General features: G+C 57.1%; 1 protein-coding gene across 1 annotated transcript in view; it reads right to left on the reverse strand.

Moving 5' to 3' along the window:
* The window catches only part of SORL1 (sortilin related receptor 1), a 159,467-nt gene that overhangs the window by 101,192 nt on the left and 42,990 nt on the right, over positions 1 to 15,285 (reverse strand). Inside the window, exons 6-12 of the mRNA XM_054712585.1 lie at positions 11,618 to 11,798; positions 9,080 to 9,181; positions 7,894 to 8,063; positions 5,383 to 5,575; positions 3,282 to 3,399; positions 2,997 to 3,070; positions 788 to 876 (exon numbers count right to left, since the gene is read on the reverse strand). Coding sequence (XP_054568560.1) covers positions 788 to 876; positions 2,997 to 3,070; positions 3,282 to 3,399; positions 5,383 to 5,575; positions 7,894 to 8,063; positions 9,080 to 9,181; positions 11,618 to 11,798 — 927 coding nt within the window. The remainder of the gene's footprint in view (positions 1 to 787; positions 877 to 2,996; positions 3,071 to 3,281; positions 3,400 to 5,382; positions 5,576 to 7,893; positions 8,064 to 9,079; positions 9,182 to 11,617; positions 11,799 to 15,285) is intronic.

Below are 15,285 nucleotides of genomic sequence, written 5' to 3' on the forward strand. Positions count from 1 at the left end.
ACTGAGCATGACGGGCACGACGCCCCCCCCCCCCCCCCCCCCCCGGGATTCCCCGCATGGTGCTCCGCAGAGCAGCGCAGTGAGGCCAGTTCCCCACCGAATGCGGACAGAATGCACTCCCGTCCTCGGGGACAAAAGCATCCAAGGACTGGTCTTGATAAAATCAGACTTCAGGGGCCAGAAGTTTCAAACTCCCGACATTTTTGCTTTTCGGAGCAACATACTGAAGAGCGTAGAACATGATTTAAAGACCAGAGTGCCAGTCTCCCTGTCGCTAATGAACGGGAGACGCTGGGCAAGTCATGTTATGTCGCTGAGCCTCGGTTTCCCGTCTGTCAAATGATGTGGTTAACCCCAACTGTCCCCCCTAAAACCAAATGTATGACTACAAGTCAACTGGCCATCACTTTGCATGGACCCTAAAATCATTGCTCACGGATCGTGAGTACTAATTGTCAGTGGCTGCGGGAGTAATGTCCGTCTGTGCGACACACGGGGCAGTGGAAAGCAGTGTGAAGGGTCGGCAGTGTACTGTGAATCATGAGGGACTTATACGTAATGGAGCTGTAGCTTTTCACATCAGTGAGATTATCTCATTATTCCTCGTGGCGCCCGGGAGCTGGGACGGGCAGGTCATTACTCCGATTGTGTGAAAGCGAGCTCAGTGGTTTCTTCACGTCACAGCTGTGCTGTCACACCCAGTGCGGCCGAGAGGCCGGTTATCACCAGACTCGGATGCTCTGGGAGGACAGTGCGGGTTAAAAGAGAAGCTTCCTCAGACACTTACTTCAGCTCGTTGGTTTCCATGCCCTGGGCGATGGCCACGATGATGCCGCCGTGGTCGCCCCAGGTGTAGTAGTGCGGGCCGGGCAGCGCCTGGGAGGAGGACAGCACTGACATCACTGCGGGGAGTGACGAGCAGAATGCACACAACACACACACGCATGCATGCCACACGCGCACTCAGACACATCTATGTGCATGCACACATGTACACAGCACACACACACACACACACACAGGTAGTGTCCGGTCTCCAACCTGTCAGCTAGAGGTGAGGTGTGTGGCAGTTCTCTGTAACTGAAAAGCCAAGCAATGGGGGGCTGTATGACAATCTATATACTAGAGGCCCGGTGCACAAAATTCGTACACTGGGGCGGGGGTCCCTCAGCCCTGCCTGCACCCTCTCGCAGCCCGGGACCCCTCGCACCTTACCGCCTGCCTGCTCGCTGCGCCTTAGCGCTGCCGTGGAGGCGGGAGAGGCTCCCACCACCGCCGCTGCGCTCACCAGCCGTGAGCCAGGCTTCTGGCTGAGCGGTGCTCCCCTTGTGGGAGTGCACTGACCACCAGGGGGCAGTTCCTGTGTTGAGCATCTGCTCCCTGGTGGTCAGTGCGCATCACAGCGACCAGTTGTTTCACCATTTGGTCGATTTGCGTGTTGGGCTTTTATTACATAGGATTGCATGTCTAAATATGAACGTGCACACGGCATTCCCAATAAGCAGTGCCATGAGGATGGGACCTATGCGTGAGCTCTTCTGAGAGCTCCACATCCCTCCGGACATCACGCTCAGCCTGCAGGCGGCGCTCTGACCGAGGCTTTGACTGCGTTCTGGGGGCTCCCCTCCCTCCCTATCCCACGTGCAGCAGGGCGCCTCGGAAAGCAACCCCACCGGATGAGAGCAGAGGCCCGCCCCTGGCCCTTGTGCGTCAGGCAGCTGGTGAAGAGCTTCCTGTTTACACGTCTGGGAATCCCCAAAGTCCAAGGACCAGAGAACTAGCTGTGCCCTCAGAGTGGTATCGCCAGCACTAAGGACACAGGTTAACGACACCAGCCGCAGGCAAAGCCGGCTTCCTCACAGAACGCGGAGCCAGCACCTGCCGAGCACGCTCAGTGACGAGGCTCGATTTCAACGCCAACGATACACCAAAGTGGTAAATCAGGAGGCGTGGGCCTGACACACCGCAACCGCATGATCGTTTCCCAACGGATCGGGAGCTGTTTACTGAACGCCCACACCCTGCCAGTCACTGCGAGGCCCCGGGACAAAAACGTGAGCAGCCCTGGCTGGTGTGGCTCAGTGGATAGTGTCGGCCTGAGGACTGAAGAGTCCCGGGTTCGATTCCGATCAAGGGCACATGCCTGGGGTACGGGCTCAATCCCCCGTGTGGGGGTGTGGAGGAGGCAGCCGATCGATGATTCTCTCTATCACTGATGTTTCTCTCTCTCTCTCCCCATCTCCCTTCCTCTCTGAAATCAATAAAAGTATATTTTTTAAAGCGAGCAAAACGGACATTGCCTTGTGCTCAGGGAACTTATAACTTTAGAACAGTAGTCGGCAAACACATTAGTCAACAGAGCCAAATATCAACAGTACAACGATTAAAATTTCTTTTGAGAGCCCAATTTTTTCAACTTAAACTTCTTCTAACACCACTTCTTCAAAATAGACTCGCCCAGGTCGTGGAATTTTGTGGAAGAGCCACACTCAAGGGGCCAACGAGCCGCATGTGGCTCGCGAGCCGCAGTTTGCCGACCACTGCCTTAGAACATTTGTTTCTTTAAGTCTGTTTTGTTTTTTAATATCGTTTTATTGATCTCAGAGAGGAAGGGAGAGATAGAGAGAGAGAAACATCAATGATGAGAATCATTGATTGGCTGCCTCTTGCACGCCCCCTACTGGGGATCGAGCCCGCAACCCGGGCATATGCCCTTCACTGGAATCGAACCCGGGACTCTTCAGTCCGCAGGCTGACGCTCTGTCCACTGAGCCACACCAGCCAGGGCCAGTCTGTTTTGATTCAAAGTAGCGTTTTTGCAGAATCACAAGCGCACTACAAGGGGTGGTACAGATCAGGCGGCTGCCCCTCGTGGGTGGCCCAGGTGTTCCTCTGTTTATCATCACAGGTGGGATGGGTGCCTGCACCACAAGCATGCGTGTCCCTGACATGCTGGCTCAGTGCACATGCTCACACAAGACCCGAGGTGGCCTGACCTCGCGCCACCGGGCGCCCGCGCTGCTGGAGACGTACACGCTCATCTTGCTGGCCAAGTTCTTCCCCACTGAGCCTGAAACACAGGAGGAACAATGACTTTTTACTTCAGGAACATGTCAGGTGACCAACACCCGTCCAACCAGAAATTCTGAGTAGGATCCAGCAACTAAGAATGTCGTAAGCCCACAGAACAGCAGTCACTGCGGCAGATGTCGGTGGCCACCATGCAGTCGGCTGCACGTGAGCAGCCGCTTACCCGGGCAGAACAGGCAGAGCACACTTACCGGTGGCAATAATGAGACCAGGAGCCGACTCCTTGGACAGGATGGGCATCCTCCGCAGCTGGAGGCTGAGCAGCTGGCTGAGCCGCTGGGCCAGGTGCAGGGAACAGCCCCGGGACAGCTACAAACACAAGTTCCGGGCTCTGTCAGCAAGTGCGCGAAGCCTACGTCTCCCGAGACACCGGAGCCTGGGAGTGGGCCCTGCAGCCCGAGGCAGAGGAAGGGGCCTGGCCCCAAGGACGCCAGTGCCAGCCGCTGCCCCACACCGCACCCACGGCAGGACCTGCTGAGCCCGCAGGTGCCTCTCACTGGAGAGGAGAAAAGTGCTGAAAAGTCCACTGGGACTCAGCAAAACAGCAACCTGAAATCAGCATCAGCTCAAGGAGACGGGAGAGCCACCAATCTCTCCACGTCCCAGGGATTCTCCTGTGAGTCCCACGTACACGGCATGAGTCGCGGCACCGAAGTAGCCACAACAAATGTTTCAAGAGTGCCACATCTGTACAAAGCACATCGCCTACAGATTTCACCGGAGACTTCAAGTTCTTCAAACTGACCTGCAGCACTTGCGCTGCAGGCTTAGGTTCTGCAGACAAGGCCTCTGCCGTAGGGCATGCCTGACGCTCTTGGCCAGAAACGGTTATCAGATGTGTTCTGGACAGGATCACTCTGTGGGTGCTAACGGACGGTCAAAACTGTGACCTGGTTTGCGGGATATACCAATTTTTATAATAAAGGGATCACTAACAAATATCCATCTGGCTAGCATCACAGTTAGGCAAGTGAAAACCATAGCAAATCGAGTTGGGTCCCAAAGAAATATCTGCCAACCTCTTCCACCTTTCTCCTTTTCTTTCACCACCTAAAATCAGAAGGAGAAACTAAAAGCCGAGTAACATCATACAGTTCATTCGTAAAGTGACCAGTCCATGACACAGGAAGCTGACTCTTAACAATGCCACTGATTCTCTATAACCAGGCTTAGACCCGCCACATGCTAAAAAACCCTGCCCCATTCACATCCGACTCGTGCCCAGCTCAGAGATCTCAAAGACACTGCTGAGAAAATGAGGGTCTGCATGTACTGTTTTCCTGCCTCTGTGCAAAGTTAGATGTGAAGTGTTCAGTCAAGAGTTGGTGCAAATCAGAAGATAAATCAGGAAGTACCTTTTTTTAGCAAAATGTCCCAAGAAGTTTTCCCCAGGACCACAGATACAGTATGTGTTTAACCACAGACAAACAAAATTCAATAACCCAAAAGACCAAGTAACTGTCTCACTAAGATGTTACAATTTCTCCAAAAATCAGTACTACTTGTTTTTGTCTGAGCCCCTCTGTCTGCCCACTTCACACCCTGGGTCCCGTACGTGAGATGAACAGAGATGCGATGACTGGACAGAGCCAGGGACCATACCTGTTCTTTTGCGGGAAAAGAAAGGAGTTGCTGGTACACGGGACTATTTAATGGGACCAAATAATGCATTTCAGTACCCTTAACTTTTCTGACGAAGCCACAGATAAAGTCATACAACCCTAAATTATATGCAGAGAGGGATTTTCAAAGAAATTCTATAGAAATAACTTCCGATGGGAGAGGCTGACAGATGTTCCTGGTGCAAAGCACCACGGTGCCTCAGTCACGTCTGACAGCACGAATCAGCCAGAAGAAATGCCAATAGCACAGGTCCTAAGAGCTCAGAGCAGATCGAGTAACAGTGCTCTACAGAAACAGCAAAAGCAAGCATGAGACTTCCATTTCATTCCTAAATGCCCACAGGCACGTCATAATGGGATGTGTGAGCCTGCTGGCCCTCCACTTCATTTCCTCGCCTCCCCTCCATCACCTCAACTGCTGAGAACTCAGTGTCAGAGGTATGACGTCATCCGAGGAACTGCGGTGTGAGCCAACGCTGGGACAGTAGCTCACGGGCCAGCAGCTCGCTGTCCAGGATCACAGAGGCTCCTCAGGCTCCCCCTGTCCGAGGTGCCCCGTGTGTCCGTGACGGCACCTCAGTGTGCCTCGTACGGACTTTGGGAACTGTACGTGTAGAACGACAGATAACGCTTTGCAGTAAAAGGCCAACTGAGATGAACGCATCCGTACCTCACAATCGATTTTTTCTCCGTATCCCGTGACAGCCGGAGGCTGGAGGAACTCCCAGGTGCCCCCTTTGTCAAAGGTGATGACTGATCTCATGTCCTCCTCCTTCAGGGAGCCGCTCACCAGGGTGGCGATGTAGACGCCCTGCAGCCCTTCCACGCGGTGGAAGTCAGCAAACGGCTCACTCGCAAAATACCTACAGAGAAAACGAACAGCGGCGGCGTGACGTCCGCTCCTCAGGATGCTTCTGCTTAAATAACATCAACTTTAGCCGTTTTAAGTTGCACGATCCAGTCACATTGGATTGTGGCCTCTGGACTCCTCCTTCTCTCATCCAATCTGTCAGCAAACCTATTAGCAAATGGCCAGAATGTGACCGTTCCTATTATCAGTCACTTTAGCAGCAGACACGCAAAAATTGGAAATACTGAGATTAGCACGGCCCCCACAAAAGGATGGCATGCAAACTCATGAAGGGTTCCATTGCTGTCCATTTCTGTGGAATGCACTTTTCTTTATATAATGCAATTCACAATTTTTAAATGGTAAAATAATGTCCACCTTCTGCTCAAAACCCTGCATTCTACTAAGAAGGAAAAAATTAAATGTCTTCCGTCCCCTTTAAGGCCCTGCTGCCTCTGATCCTCGGGGGTTCTCTCTCCCTCCTTCAGTCTGCGCCTCCCGGCCTCCTCACCAATCCTCACATAAACCACAGAGCCCCAGTTAGTCAAGGTTCCTGCTAGTCCCTGTGGCCGCATCTCAGGCCAGGTGTCTGCCTGGCTCCCTCCTCCTGTAACTCAGGCACTGCTAACCGTGACCTCCGGAGCAGACTTCCAGGATCCGCCAATATGAGATGATACCCACGTAACCCTCTCCTGTTCGTCAGCACTCACCAGGGCCAGGCACGTGACCAATCTGTTTCTATTCCGTCTCCTCCTCAGGAGGCCAGGAGTTCCCCGCACAGGGACCTCGCTGCTGGACCTAAAACCGGGTCTGCTCGGGGCAGCAGTGTCCCTGCCTTGAATGAACTGCTGACTAAATGAGCTGCCAGCCGGGAGGGACAGTGGACGTGGACAGCGGGACGTGCCCTCTGACCCGGGGCCACAGCCAGACCCCCCCGCAGACTGGTCGTCAGCTTCACCCGAGGACACTTTCCAAGAGCAGAGGGGACCCGAATCAGTCGGGCATCTCCCCGAATTCTGGCTGTCACAGGACGAAGGAGAGCAAGTGACCTGGTGGCACTCGGATCGGTGCGCCCACGCACCACGGCCGACCCCCAGCCCCAGGGCCTTCCGAAGCCCAGAGAGCCCGTCATTGCAGAACCATCAACTCACCAGGTGGTTTACTGATAAAGGATCAATGACGTTAGTGTCCTTCCATAGACAGAACAATACCTCACACAAAACCGGACACCTCAACAAGGGCTGAGTGAGGGGCGGACAGGGTCTCAGACACTGAATGGCGCCTACAGCCGCGGTGCTAGCCTGGCATCAGCTGACATCACCCGGGACGCGCCCCCCCCCCCCCCCCCAAACCAGTCAAACTAGCTGGGACCGTGAGCCGGAGGGGGGGGGGGTGGAAACACCCCAACTGAGTGCAAATGTGCAGCTATGGCTGGAAACCAACGAGAGGCCGGTCCTGTGGCTCTCATAAGGGGCCTGGGGCTCTCAGAACGGGCCTGTGGCTCTCAGAAGGGGGCCTGTGGCTCTCAGAAGGGTCCTGTGGCTCTCAGAAGGGGGCCTGTGGCTCTCAGAAGGGGGCCTGTGGCTCTCAGAAGGGGGTCCTGTGGCTCTCAGAAGGGGGTCCTGTGGCTCTCAGAAGGGGCCTGTGGCTCTCAGAAGGGCCTGTGGCTCTCAGAAGGGGCCTGTGGCTCTCAGAAGGGGGTCCTGTGGCTCTCAGACGGGGCCTGTGGCTCTCAGAAGGGGCCTGGGGCTCTCAGAAGGGGCCTGTGGCTCTCAGAAGGGGGTCCTGTGGCTCTCAGAAGGGGTCCTGTGGCTCTCAGAAGGGCCTGTGGCTCTCAGAAGGGGCCTGTGGCTCTCAGAAGGGGGTCCTGTGGCTCTCAGAAGGGGGCCTGTGGCTCTCAGAAGGGGGCCTGTGGCTCTCAGAAGGGCCCTGTGGCTCTCAGAAGGGGGTCCTGTGGCTCTCAGAAGGGGTCCTGTGGCTCTCAGAAGGGTCCTGTGGCTCTCAGAAGGGGCCTGTGGCTCTCAGAAGGGGGTCCTGTGGCTCTCAGAAGGGGGCCTGTGGCTCTCAGAAGGGCCCTGTGGCTCTCAGAAGGGGGTCCTGTGGCTCTCAGAAGGGGTCCTGTGGCTCTCAGAAGGGGCCTGGCTCTCAGAAGGGGCCTGTGGCTCTCAGAAGGGGCCTGTGGCTCTCAGAAGGGGGCCTGTGGCTCTCAGAAGGGGCCTGTGGCTCTCAGAAGGGGGCCTGTGGCTCTCAGAAGGGGCCTGTGGCTCTCAGAAGGGCCCTGTGGCTCTCAGAAGGGGCCTGGCTCTCAGAAGGGCAGGACTCGGCCCTCACCTGACCAGCGTGTCGCCGCCGGCGCCCGCCGGGCTGTAGTAGAGCACGTTCTCCAGCGACAGGGAGAAGCGCAGCCCCTCGGCCTCGGAGATGTACACGTCCGTGCGGTTGTTGCTGTGGCTGACACACACGAACACCTGGTCCTCGGAGGCGTCCGCCACGTAATACTCCTGGGACGAAGGGGAAGAAGGCGTCAGCCGCGCACGTCCGGGCGCTCCCTCCCCCGGAGCCGCCGGGAGCTTCCCTCCCCCAAACCCTAACCCTCCGAACCCACAGCTGTGCCTCCCGCAGCGGGTCCTTAACCAAGTGCTGCTTCCTCCCTCCTCTGCATTTAACATGGCGGCATCCCTCTCGTCACCTTGAAGACTGGCCTGCTGTCCTCGGCCAAACCTTCAGTGAGCTCACCATGTTGGCAGGGCCAGGCCCAATGACCTCGCAGCGCGAGCGGCCGCGGGCGACGTCCCCTCCTGGGCCCACAGAGCGAACGCCCCCCAGCCCGGCAGAGGCTTCTCCTCCCCGGGGACCCGGAGGCCGCTCTGCCGCTGGAAGGGGTCTCACTGGAAAATGGGTCACGAACGCCATACGTGACCTAAACCCTCTTTTAGTTAACGGGGCCGCCCTCTTTCCCCTAGACCTACCCGCAGTGCAAAACGCAGCCCAGATGACCATGAACGACCTTCCCTTTCTCTCCCAGGCGGCTGCAGGGAGCTGGCCTAGGAAGCCAGGAGCAGCAGTGCTCCCACCAGACACCCCGGAGCCCCAGCCCTCCACGCCGACGGCTCCCCGGCGGCCACTTCTCTGACAACTCAGCCCGACCTTTCCGAGCGACGCTACGCACCACGCACGGCCTCTGACGGCACGTGGTCCCGGGGCTTCTCGCCCGCTGCACCGGAACGGCAGGGCCCGCACTGACACCTCTGAACCCAGGGTGTGTACCCAGCAGGCACTGAGTAAGCGCGGCTGTCCGTGGGCACGGCCCGGCCTCTGCCCGCGTGCCCTCTCCCACTCACAGCAAACGCAGGAGAAGAAACCCACCCCCTGCCCAGAGCACAACGGCTCTCGAGACCTTTCTGGAAAGTGACTCGGGGAGCTGGTCAGATGTCCACCTGACAGGACACCCCACAGCACCCGTGCTGGCCTGCAGGGAGCAGCGACCCTTCTGCCCAGCCCTCCAGAGCCCACTTACGTTGATGGGATGTCTGGTGACAAACTGGGCTGCTCGCATGGGCTTCCGGCCGAAGGAGACCCAGAGCTGCACGGACGGCAGCTGCGGGCGGCCCGGGAGATGCTGCCGAGGAAGAGGAGGCCCGTCACGGTGCTGCTTCAGCCCCTCAGACACGTGCAACGGGGCCAGAGGCGTGGGACCCCGGGTTCCACCTGAAGCACCCAGCAGCGCGGCTGCACAGACATGCCGCTCGCAGCGTCGGCTCAGCTTTCTCCGAGCCGGATCAGCAAAGAGCCTGGGCCGAGCCTGGGCCTCCGGTGCTGGCGGCGGAGGACGCTGCCGTGAGGTGGGGGCGGGGGCTTGGGGAGGGCCGCCCACCCCGCGTAAGCAGAGAGAGGGAGGCCGTGGGGCGAGGCCGGAGACAGGTGGGCAGAGCTTCCAGCCCACACCACCGCCGGGCGAGCTCAGCACGCACCAGGCACACAACCATGTTCTCTCCTCCGCCCCAGGCCCACTCCAGATTGTAAGGACACGGGACTTACAGGCCTTAACTGGTACCAAGAATGGGGGAAATTTCCATTGATTCCATTTTCCCGTCTTTTAATATTTTATGGTGTCTGTTTGGGTTTTTTGGTAGAGAGTATTCCCCTCTACCATGGACGCTGACCATGTCCCATCGTGCTCTGCAGATATGAAACCACGGCTGGAGCCATGAAAATCAGTGTAAAACACCAGTTAAGAGGAAATCACTACATCTCCCTAGGTTCGTTCATTTAACTACAAAACCAGCAGCTGAATCGGATTGGGGCCTCTCCCTGGGGCTTTAAATGGCCCAGGATCCTGTAAGCACGTGCACACGCACTCATTCGTTTTGCTAGGGCGGGGCCGCCCTGTGCACCCTCGGTGACTGAGGAAAGGGCGAGCAGCACGGAGGCTTTCTGCGGTGGTGCACTTCTGAGAGGGAGACACCTCATGTGACACCCTCACACGCGTGGCCAGCAGACTCCCTGCGGGCTGGGCGGCTGCCTCCTGGACTGCTCACCGCTGTGCATTATGGATTCCATCTTCCCATGGAACAGGGAGCACACCTGTCTCCTCACCGGAGCTGTGCTCGCTGCTGCCCCTGAGCACCGTGTGGAGAGCAGGCTCACAGACACCGTGTCACCTCTGACGCTTCCCACGTATTCAAACCACCACTGAACAAGCGTGAAAAGTCCTTTGTTTTAACAAAGCCAGGGGAGAAATATAAAAGACTGCTTCTTCAAAATGGCACCCTAAAAACCATGTTAATAGTCTGTACTCAGTGTGGGACCAGTAAGGAAGTGATGGACCTATTAAAAATGTAGCGGATTACCTGAATAAGAAAATAGTTCCCAGAATAATATGTGTAAATTCCAAAGTCCTACCAGCATGGCTCAGTGGTTGAGCATCAACCTACGAACCAGGAGGCCAAGGTTCAATTCCCGGTCAGGGCACAGGCCCAGGTTGCGGGCTCCATCCCCAGTGTGAGGCGTGCAGGAGGCAGCTGATCAATGATTCTCTCTCGTCACTGATGTTTCTATCTCTCTCTCCTCTCCCTTCCTCTCTGAGATCAATAAAAATACATTATTTAAGAAAACATTTCCCAAGGTATGCAGTGGGGAACCCCTCCTGCATCCAGCCACCCACATCTTCTCTCCTCACTCCAACCTGACGCCCTCATTCCCTGTTGGGGAGGCCTCTCTCCGCCCAGAATCGCAAGGGCTTTGACCTGCTTCCGCCTGGCCAGCTGCAATCTCATAGAGGAGGACCTGGAGGGAAACCTCAACCTCACTGCCCCCGAGGGGAACAGCGACGGGAAGCAGAGCAGCCGCCCCGTTACCCGAGGCCTCAGAGCCCCGGCACCGGCCACTGGCTGCCCCCCGGACGCAGGCCCTCGCTCTCAGCGGGGCCTGTCCTCTCCCGGACACAGGGCAGGCTAGTGGCGACTTGCAGCTTGATGCAGCAGCAAGGCAAGTCCTGCTGAGTAATTAAGCTGTTAGACGAGCAAACGCTCCATCTCAGCATCTGGCTCCAACCCATCAGAGCAAGGGGAAATTTTCCCAAAGTCTGGGAGGTAAGCTACTTACTAACAGCCGAAAGCTTAATTCCTGCTTTCCTTAGAGCATTAACTCTCACCGGCCACTGCCTCACATTCTGTGAGCCATGTAACTTAACTGGGTCCAAACCTCAGAGGAATCGGCCTGACGGACAGGAAACCAGGCAGTGGAATTAAAGCAACACGCCACTGAGCGCGCCCTCCTCTCTGAGTTCTTCTCATTGGATTTCAACGAAACGTGTGTTTGCCGAGGATGCATGGAAAACCACCAACTCGGAGCTTCTCCACGGCTCCAGCCCCGGGACCTCCACCCGCTCCGGGAGGGTCCGTCTCTGCAGCACGGGCCGGTCCGGCGCCCCCCATACCCCCCCCCCCGCCCCCTGCGGCCCAGCCCTGCTGGTGCGAGCTCACCCGCCTCCCGCCGAACGCCAAGCCTCAGGGGGACAGTCCGAGCAGTTCCTCCCTCGGCACCTGCGACTTACCACCACCTTGGTGGCAAACAGATACTTGTCCCGCAGCTGGAAGTCCCTCACTGCCTCCAGGACCACCTCCTGGCCCTCCCGGGACTGGAAGAAGTCCGTGCTGCGCAGAACTGTGGAGTAGCCGGAGGGCTCGTGCCGCTCCACGTACAGGGTGTTCGGCTCGTCGTAGGGATCGATGCCCCTGGAAGAGAACAGTGTCCTGGTCACTTCCGTGTCATCGGAGGCGGCAGGCAGAGCAGGCCCGCCACCCGGGACCAGGAAGTGCTGCGGACACTTCCCCGGCTGCTCCCGCGCCTCGCAGCGTGGGGAAGGGGGTGAAGGCCGGGTGCTCGGGAATCAGGAAGTCCGGCTCGAGGCTGTCAGCACCGTCTGGCCTCGTGACAAACCTCGGAGGAACGGAGGAGTCTGCCAGGGCGCTGCGTCCTCGGAAGGATGATCAGGAGGAACCACAGGAGGACCCGGTGAGGCCCGTCCTTCCAATCCCCCCCGCCCCCTGCTCAGGCCACTGCGGCCGCACCGGTGAGACGCACTCCTGCCCCGCGTCTCCCTCACACCTCTGCGCACACTGACCTCCAGAAACGGGGTGCGTCCCACCCCCCCGCCCCCCGTACTTCTGTCAGCTCTGCACCCCCTGCAGGGAGGCCTTCCCACACTCTGATCTGCCCCTCTAAGTCTCCCTCACCTTCCGGGCCAAGTCCAAGCCTCCCTTGCAGGAAGCCTTACCCATGCTCGCTTCCCACTCCCAGCGCGCACGCGCACTGTGTCTCCCCAGCACACACCGCGTCTCCCCAGAGCGCACCGCGTCTCCCCGGCGCCGGGTTTCAAGTGGTTTAATTCATTTTATATGTGTTCAAACAAACGTAGGAAACTGCGTTGGTTGGATGGGTTCTGAATCAGTCCCCTTACTCCTTAGTCCTGCTTCTTACATTATTCAACACTGAACAGACTATGTTACAATGCATGGTGGTCCCCACACTGCGTTTCTGAGCTTCCTAGAGAGCACAAGCGCCTTTAAAACCAAGTCTTGTGTTTCTTTTTACCCCACGGGGCTCCTCCCTGCACTGGTCATTGCTGCACTGAGTCTACAGGCCATAATTCCAGGGGCTGTTCCAACTGGGAGCAGTACAAGGTCCTTGGAGAACCTCGCACTGCTGTTCCCCAAATGCAGCCCCAACAGCAGCCGAGGGGACCCACCTGCCCCGGCTCCCACCCACCAAGGCAGGCAGACCCGCACCAAGCAGGAGCGAGAACTGGGAGACCCCGCAGAGGTGAGGAAGGCAGAGCTCACGCACACGTGCCTGGAGTTCCTCCATGCGCCCAGAGCTCGGATAATGAAGGTTAGGACACCAAACTCAAAGTTTCAAGATGCACTGCCAAGAGCATATTCTAAAGACAACAGAATGGCCTGGCCGGTTTGGCTCAGTGGATAGAGCATCGGCCTGCGGACCGAAGGGTCCCGGTTTGATTCCAGTCAAGGGCACGTACCTCAGCTGCAGGCTCCTCCCTGGCCCGGCCCTGGTCTGCCCGGTCTGGGCTCGTGCAGGAGGCAACCCATCGATGTGTTTCTCTCACATTGATATTCCTGTCTTTCTCTCTTCTGCTCTCCCTAAAAATCAATGGAAAAATATCCTCAGGCAAGGATTAACAGGAAAAAAGAAAGAAAGAAAAAAGAATGGAAGGGAAGGCAGAAGAGAGGAGCGGGAAAGGAAGGGAAGGGAAGGGAAGGGAAGGGAAGGGAAGGGAAGGGAAGGGAAGGGAAAGTTGGGGAGGAAGAGAGAAAGGAGCTAAGAACAGGAGAATGGAAGAGCCTCTTTGCACAGGGAGGCCTTTGGCCCCGTAACCGGGAGGGCAGGGTCCCTGGAGAGGCCAGGGTTTGGTCCTAACGGGGGAGGCTCTGTGCAGTGAGGGGCAGCCTGCTCTCTCCTTTTCCACGATTGGAAGCACTGGTTCAAGCACCTCCTCTGCTCTAGACGATATGCAAACGAGCATGAGGCTGCGGGATATTTTTAAAAGGCAGAGAGGAAGGGACCTTGACTGAGTCTGCGAACAGCTCACCTCTGCTGTTCAGTCCTGGCCACGGCAGCCCCGAAATGGAGCAGCAAAGCTGCGGCTTCCGTTCTGTAACGCACACAAGGACCTCCCGTTCCTGAGAGCCTCCCCTACGAGTTAGTGTCCTGCAGCCCTAGCCCCCTCCTTACATTCACTCACACCTGCTTCCTCGGGGCGCCCTCATCGGGAAAGCCCACGCCGCGCTCTAGCTCCACCTCCGCGCGGTCACCAGCCCTGCCCGGCCTCCCCCCGCTCCCTGGGCCCCTTACAGCCCTTCAGTGCTGCTCCCTGGGGACCCGGCCCCCCCACAGCGCCGCCCGGTCCCACCTGCCAGCCTCCAGCTCTGGGCGCACGAGGTAGGTTTCCAGCTCTCCTGCTGCTCCAAGGGGTTGGATCGCACTGGCCCTTCCTGTGGGGAGCCCGGGGGAACCCTCCCAACGGCCTGAAATGCCCTGACACCGTCACGCATCTGACTGAGCTGAGCCGTCCCTTCCCCTAACGACCTGCGTGTCTGCAGGCAGGCAGACTCCACACACCAACTCCCAGGCACAGAGCACCTCTGTTTACTAATCCAGCCGGTGTTCCCTCTGACCACATGGCGCCTCGAACAAGTGAAAGAGCCGCCTGTCCCTTTAAGATTCAGTCAAGTCCCCGAAAGCTGAGGGTGCTCCTTGATGGAGGTGCACTCAGACGAGGCTGGGGTTCTAGTTCACTGAGACTCCACGACCTCTGCCCGAGGAGAATGACCAATGGCCGGCACAGCCGCCTCTGCCAAGGCAGCTCGAGGCTCGGGGTGCCCTCTGCACTGGCCGCAGCTCTAGGGAAGCGCGCAGACACCCCTGCTCACACGTCCTGGGGGGAGGAACACAGCTGTACCTCCCCTCCTGCTGGGCCGCTACGTCTAATGAAGATAAAACTAGACGTGAGAAGACGGCCCTAGCCAGTCTGGCTCTGGATAGAGTGATGACCTGTGGACTGAAGGGTCCCGGGTTCGATTCTGGTCAAGGGCACATGCCCAGGTTGCAGGCTCGACCCCTAGCGTGGGGCGTGCAGGAGGCAGCCAATCAATGATTCTCTTTCATCATTGATGTTTCTCTCTCTCCCCCTCCCCTTCCTTCCTCTCTGAAATCTATAAAAATACATTTAAAAATTAAAAGGAATGACATACTGGAATATATAAATACACACAATCTATCTCATATCACAAAGAACTAATCTCAAATATATAAAGAGCTCCTGGTAACCAATAATCAAACAATGATGAATCCGATAGTCAAAGGGCAAATGGCATGAACAGACGTGTCACAAAAAATATATAAAAATGAACCTAAAGAAGGGTAAAAGATGTTCAAAATCATTCATAACCAGAAAAGTGCAAATGGAAACTACACTGAGACAGCATTTCTTTCCCAACACACAGGCGTGGAGAGAGGCACAGTTCTATGCTGCTGAAATTTGAGACTTTCTATAGGAAATGTGGCAATCTCCACTAACGTTATGATTTCACAGCTTCATTCACTGGGGCTATGCCAATGCCCCAAACTGACAAAAGTCCTGCCCTTGTGTAGCTTTTTTCTACTACAGAGAGCAAGACAGGTAAAAGCCCAGTCACAGCCTCG

Source organism: Eptesicus fuscus, chromosome 23 (assembly GCF_027574615.1).
Source record: "Eptesicus fuscus isolate TK198812 chromosome 23, DD_ASM_mEF_20220401, whole genome shotgun sequence".
Lineage (NCBI taxonomy): Eukaryota > Metazoa > Chordata > Mammalia > Chiroptera > Vespertilionidae > Eptesicus > Eptesicus fuscus.